Source organism: Bos grunniens, chromosome 6, assembly GCF_055505025.1.
Source record: "Bos grunniens cultivar Pamir isolate PY7600 chromosome 6, Bosgru_T2T1.0, whole genome shotgun sequence".
Classification (NCBI taxonomy): Eukaryota; Metazoa; Chordata; class Mammalia; order Artiodactyla; family Bovidae; genus Bos; species Bos grunniens.
Window position 1 is genome coordinate 14764847 of NC_141170.1, and position 6086 is coordinate 14770932.

The 6086-nt window shown below is 57.8% G+C and overlaps 1 protein-coding gene across 1 annotated transcript in view; it reads left to right on the top strand.

Moving 5' to 3' along the window:
* WFS1 (wolframin ER transmembrane glycoprotein) overlaps positions 1-5786 on the top strand; it is a 31856-nt gene extending 26070 nt beyond the window's left edge. The window contains exon 8 of the mRNA XM_086407515.1: positions 3012-5786. Within this exon, the coding sequence (XP_086263641.1) occupies positions 3012-4820 (1809 nt within the window). The 3' untranslated portion in view covers positions 4821-5786. The remainder of the gene's footprint in view (positions 1-3011) is intronic.
* The last annotated feature ends 300 nt before the right edge of the window (positions 5787-6086 follow it).

Below are 6086 nucleotides of genomic sequence, written 5' to 3' on the forward strand. Positions count from 1 at the left end.
CTACTTGGATGCCTCCAGGCCAGCTCCCCCAAGGCTGCTCAGCACTGACTGTGCAGAGAGAGAATGGAGGCGAGAACAGGAGCACCGGGTGCCTTTGGTCTGTCTGGTTAGAGAGGCCCCATCGACAGGAATTAGCAGAGCAGACAGCGGCTGACGCACGCATGGGCTCTTTCTGTTGCTGGTGTGTCTGGCTTTTGGTCGAAGGGGCTCCTGCAGAGCTGGAGCAGATTCTGGAGACACTGGTTTGCTGTCTGGCAAATGTCAGATATGTGGGTGATACCACTCTAATGGCAGAAAGCGAAAATAAACTAAAGAGCCTCTTAATGAAGGTGGAAGAGGAGAGTGAAAAAGCTGGGTTGAAACTCATTATTTAAAAAACAGGGGATCATGGCATTTGGTCCCATCATTTCATGGCAAATAGAAGAAAAAGTGGAAGGAGTGACAGATTTTACTTCTTGGGCTCCAAAATCATTGCGGATGGTGACTGCAGCCATGAAATTAAAAGATGCTTGCTCCTTGGAAAGAAAACTATGACAAACCTTGACAGTGTATTAAAATCCAGATGCATCACTTTGCTGACAAAGGTCTGGATAGTCAAATCTATGGTTTTTCCAGTAGTCACGTGTAGGCGTGAGAGTTGGATCATAAAGAAGGCTGAGAGGTGAAGAATTGATGCTTTCGAATTGTGGTGTTAGAGAAGAGTCTTGAGAGTCCCTTAGACTGCAAGATCAAACTAGTCCATCCTAAAGGAAATCAACCCTGAATATTCATCGGAAGGACTGTTGCTGAAGCTCTAATACTTTGACTACCTGATGCGAAGAGCTGACTCATTGGAAAAGACCTTGATGCTGGGAAAGACTGAGGGCAAAAGGAGAAGGGAACCACAGAGGATGAGACGGTTGGATGGCATCACTGACTCAGTGGACATGAATTTGAGCAAACTCCAGGAGATAGTGGAGGACAGGGGAGCCTGGTGTGCTGCAGTCCATGGGGTCGCAAAGAGTCAGACCTGACTTAGCAGCTGACCAACAACAAGTGTCAGAAATCCCCACCAAGGCTGACTTTATGGTATTCGAAGTTCCTTGGTACCCTACTCCAGACACGGTGAGCACTGGGTCTCCTCCTGGGGAAGCTGGCCCATGAGCTGGGGGAGCCCTGAGCTGGTTTGTTGGTTTCATCATTTTCTTACTTGTTTTGAAACAGAGGGTAAGTGGACTGTTAGTTGAATGAGGAATGCAGCTCTTTGAACATATACAAGTGGGTTTCCCAGGTGGCTCAGTGGTAAAAGAACCCGCCTGCCAATGCAAGAGACTCGAGAGATACTGATTCGATCCCTGGGTCAGGAAGATCCCCTGAGCAACCCCCTCCAGTGTTCTTGCCTAGAGAATCCCATGGACAGAGGAGCCCTGCAGGCTACAGTCCATGGGGTCGCACAGAGTCACACACAGCTGAGCGTGCATGCACTACCCCATGTGGGTGTCTATAGAAGTGCACATACACACACACACGTGGGTGTCTATAGAAGTGCGCACACACACACACTCCCGTGGGTGTCTATAGAAGTGCACACACACACACACACACATTGTTAAACACTCCTGTTTCCCCTGTAAGCCCAGGTCCCTCTTACCTGGAAAACTCACTCTGCCAGCTACTCCCGGGAGTCCTGGTCATCCAGAGTTGACACCCCAGCCTCTTGGGCAGATGACAGCCACACCCCAATGTTGCCACTCAGTGTGGTCCCCCAGGATCCCAGCTCCTCCTTTGCCCTTATGTTCATGGGGCAGAAAGAGCGTGTCCCCAGGACGTAGATGGAGGCGGGGCTGCCCACCTCACCCGGCTACTGACCGGGCTTCCATCACATTGCCCCTCAAATGGGCTGTGGGCTCAGCTGGGCTTCCCTGCCCTGACGTGGGTGTTCCTCACAAGGACCGCCCCTCTTCAGCATGGTCCAGTCCACGCCCTTGACCTCCTTGCGTGAGCCCTAGCACGGTCATGGACACGTTCTCTTCTCAGCTCCTTCAGCTTCTCTCCTGTCTCCCCGGAGCCCTGGTGGAGCTGAGAGCTTCAGGACCAGGCAGGAGTGGGGGCCGCCCTGGATGGCAGGAGCGTCCCTGCCTCCTGCCCGAGGCTGGTCCCCCACTCGCCTCCCTGCCAGCCCCTCATTCCTCTTCTCTTGTGGGAATGGACGAGTGTTTCCGCTGCCCTTGCCTCTGTGTACAGTCTGTGGGGGGCGGTGGGACGTGAGGCGGGGAGCACCCCCCGGGGGCTGTGTGTATGTTCTGAGCACACGGGTGTGCAGGGGTGGGTGGTGCAGGCGGCGGGTGTCGGGGCTCCTGCTGCAGTGAAAATGTCACATCAGCCCTGTTACAGCTGAATCATTTCCATTCACGTGGCGTGAACTCTCCTTTCTGGAGTCCCCACTCCTGGGACGGGCAGGGCCCAGGGTAGGCTGGTAAAGCAGCACTTCCTCTCCCCGTTGGTGGGTCACCTCCCCCCCCACCCACCCCCCATCCACCAGAGACAGAGGCTCAGGAGGTGAAGTCCTCATCACAGGGGTGGCTGAGATGCAAGTAGCCTGGTCCTCTGTTGTCTTTGCAAGTGTGAGGCCCCATGGGGAAGGAAGAGGGGGCCAGGTGGGCTCCCCGAGGCACCCAAGATCTCACAGGGGAGACGGGCACTCATGAGCCTGGAGACCCTTGTGGACAGTCGGGTACAGTCAGGGACTAGGGATGGGCAGGAGGTAGAGGGCAGACCCTGCGGGACTGGGTAGAATCAAGGGCAGGTTTGTGGGGGCCATGTGCAGCATGAGCACCTAGAGAGAGAGCTACAGGTGGAAGGACTTTGCAGACCGAGGGACCCGCCGTTGGTTGAAACAGTGGGCGAGTTCACTTTGCCCAGGGCCAGGCCCCAGCTTCAGGGAGACTGGAAGGGTTAACCAGGGAGCAGTAACGTGGCACAGAGCGGTCCAGGTTCTAACGCCCCTCCTTTGTCTCCACCCCTCCTCCCAGGTGGTCAAGTACCCCTTGCACGTCATCATGGAGCTCAAGGAATACCTGATTGACCTGGCGTCCCGAGCGGGCGTGCACTGGCTGTCCACCCTCGTGCCCACCCACCACATCAACGCCCTGGTCTTCTTTTTCATCATCAGCAACCTCACCATCGACTTCTTCGCCTTCTTTGTGCCCCTGGTCGTCTTCTACCTGTCCTTCATCTCCATGGTCATCTGCACCCTCAAGGTTTTCCAGGACAGCAAGGCCTGGGAGAGCTTCCGCGCGCTCACCAGCCTGCTCCTGCGCTTCGAGCCCAACCTGGACGTGGAGCAGGCCGAGGGGAACTTCGGCTGGAACCACCTGGAGCCCTACGTCCACTTCCTGCTGTCCGTCTTCTTCGTCATCATCTCCTTCCCCATCGCCAGCAAGGACTGCATGCCCTGCTCGGAGCTGGCCGTCGTGTCGGTCTTCTTCACGGCCACCAGCTACATGAGCCTGAGCACCTCGGCCGAGCCCTACACCCGGAGGGCCCTGGTGACCGAGGTGGCGGCCGGCCTGCTCTCCCTGCTGCCCACCATGCCCGTCAACTGGCGCTACCTGAAGCTCCTGGGCCAGACCTTCTTCACGGTGCCCGTGGGCCACTTGGTCGTGCTGAACGTGAGCGTGCCCTGCCTGCTGTACGTCTACCTGCTCTATCTGTTCTTCCGCATGGCCCAGCTGAGGAACTTCAAAGGCACCTACTGCTATCTGGTCCCCTACCTGGTCTGCTTCATGTGGTGCGAGCTGTCGGTGGTCATCCTGCTCGAGTCCACCGGCCTGGGGCTGGTGCGGGCGTCGGTGGGCTACTTCCTCTTCCTCTTCGCTCTCCCCATCCTGGTGTTCGCCCTGGCGCTGATGGGCGTGGTGCAGCTGGCCCGCTGGTTCGTGTCCCTGGAGCTCACCAAGATCGCCGTCACCCTGGTGCTCTGCAGCGTCCCCCTGCTGGTCCGCTGGTGGACCAAGGCCAACTTCTCGGTGGTGGGGATGGTCAAGTCCCTGACGCGGAGCTCCATCGTCAAGCTCATCCTGGTGTGGCTCACGGCCATCGTGCTCTTCTGCTGGTTCTACCTGTACCGCTCGGAGGGCATGAAGGTCTACAACTCCACACTGACCTGGCCGCAGTACGGCTTCCTGTGCGGGCCGCGGGCCTGGAAGGAGACCAACATGGCCCGCACCCAGATCCTGTGCAGCCACCTGGAGGGCCACCGGGTCACGTGGACCGGCCGCTTCAAGTACGTGCGAGTGACCGAGATCGACAACAGCGCCGAGTCGGCCGTCCACATGCTGCCGCTCTTCCTGGGCGACTGGCTGCGCTGCCTCTATGGCGAGGCCTACCCGTCCTGCAGCCCCGGCAACGTCTCCACGGCCGAGGAGGAGCTCTGCCGCCTCAAGCTCCTGGCCAAGCACCCGTGCCACATGAAGAGGTTCGACCGCTACAAGTTCGAGATCACAGTGGGCATGCCCTACAGCGGTGCCAACGGCAGCCGCGGGCCTGAGGAGGACGACGTCACCAAGGACATCGTGCTGCGGGCCAGCAGCGAGTTCAAGGACGTGCTCCTTCACTTGCGCCAGGGCAGCGTCATCGAGTTCAGCACCGTCCTGGAGGGCCGCCTGGGCAGCAAGTGGCCCGTCTTCGAGCTCAAGGCCATCAGCTGCCTCAACTGCATGGCGCACCTCGTGCCCGCCCGGCGGCACGTGAAGGTAGAGCGGGACTGGCGGAGTGCCGTGCACGGTGCCGTCAAGTTCGCCTTCGACTTCTTCTTCTTCCCCTTCCTGTCGGCGGCCTGAAGACGCGCCCCCTGCAGGAGCGGCGGTTGCGCGTGGCTGCCAGGACCTCCCCCGTGTGCACCCCCCCCCTCCCCCCGACCCAGCTGGACGGCGCCACACTCATCTGTGTGTGTGTGTGTGTGGGTGGGTGGGTGGGTGGGTGTGCAAATGCAGGGCTTCGGAGATCCTCAGTCGCTCGCAGCCGGCTTCCACCTCCGTGAACAGGCTGACCGCTGTAGCTCTGTCCACCCTGAGCGCCCGGCGTGGTTGGAAATTGCATGCACGGCCTCCACCCGTAGCCCCGACCTCTCCGTGTGCAGCTGGTGTGCCAGCCAGACTAGGATTCCGGCGCCCGGAAAGCACTTTACAGACACTTGTTCTCCTCCTGCACCTCCTCCACGCACGACCCCCGCCCCCCACCCCCTCATTTACTTCCGTTTGAGTTTGTTCTTTGAATAACTAGTAGTCCTGCCGTGTAAATTTGATAGCCTTTCTTATTTATTTGATCGCTGCTCAGCCTTGACAGCTGTTTGCCAAGCCCAGGGGTGGGGGAGTGGGCCTGCAGAGCTGCTCTGTCACCTGCCTGGGGCCCCACCTGATTCTGAGATGGAGGCCACGTGGGCAGAAGCCCTGAGCTCTGCATGCAGCAGCCTACCCGCCTGGAGGCTCTCCTGCCTGGTGGGTTGTGGGTGAGTTTGCCAGGGTCTTGTCTGAATCCACAGGGACCCTGGTAGATGCAGGTTTGATCCCTGGGCCAGGAAGAGCCCCTGGAGAAGGAAATGGCTACCCACTCCAGTATTCTTGCCTGGAGAATCCCATGGACAGAGGACCCTGGCAGGCTACAGTCCATGGGGTCGCAAAGAGTTGGACATCATAGAATCTGGATTGCAAACCATTCCCAGTGCTCAGAAAAGCTAGACCGTGTTTAGAACCAGAAAGCAGAAAGTCAAGGTCCTGAAGCAGCTGAAATAAAAACCTTCGATGAAATTTGCTGTCCTTTAAGTCATTTTTTTTAAAAGCACATGCTAGAGAATCAACAGGTGTCTACACTTGCACTGAATTACGCACAAGTACAGTTTGAGTGACAAAGAGCAGAATACTCAATAAGCAACCCCAGCCCCACTGGGCTAGGGACCCCACCACCCAGCTGTCCATTCAGGCCTTACTAGGTGTGAAATGCACAGGGTTACAATGATTTGAGAAACTCAGCGCTGCTGAGAGGATTCAATACGTGGTTGTTCGTGACTCAGTAGCTGCCGCCTTGTTCAGGAGTGTGTTTTTTGAAAC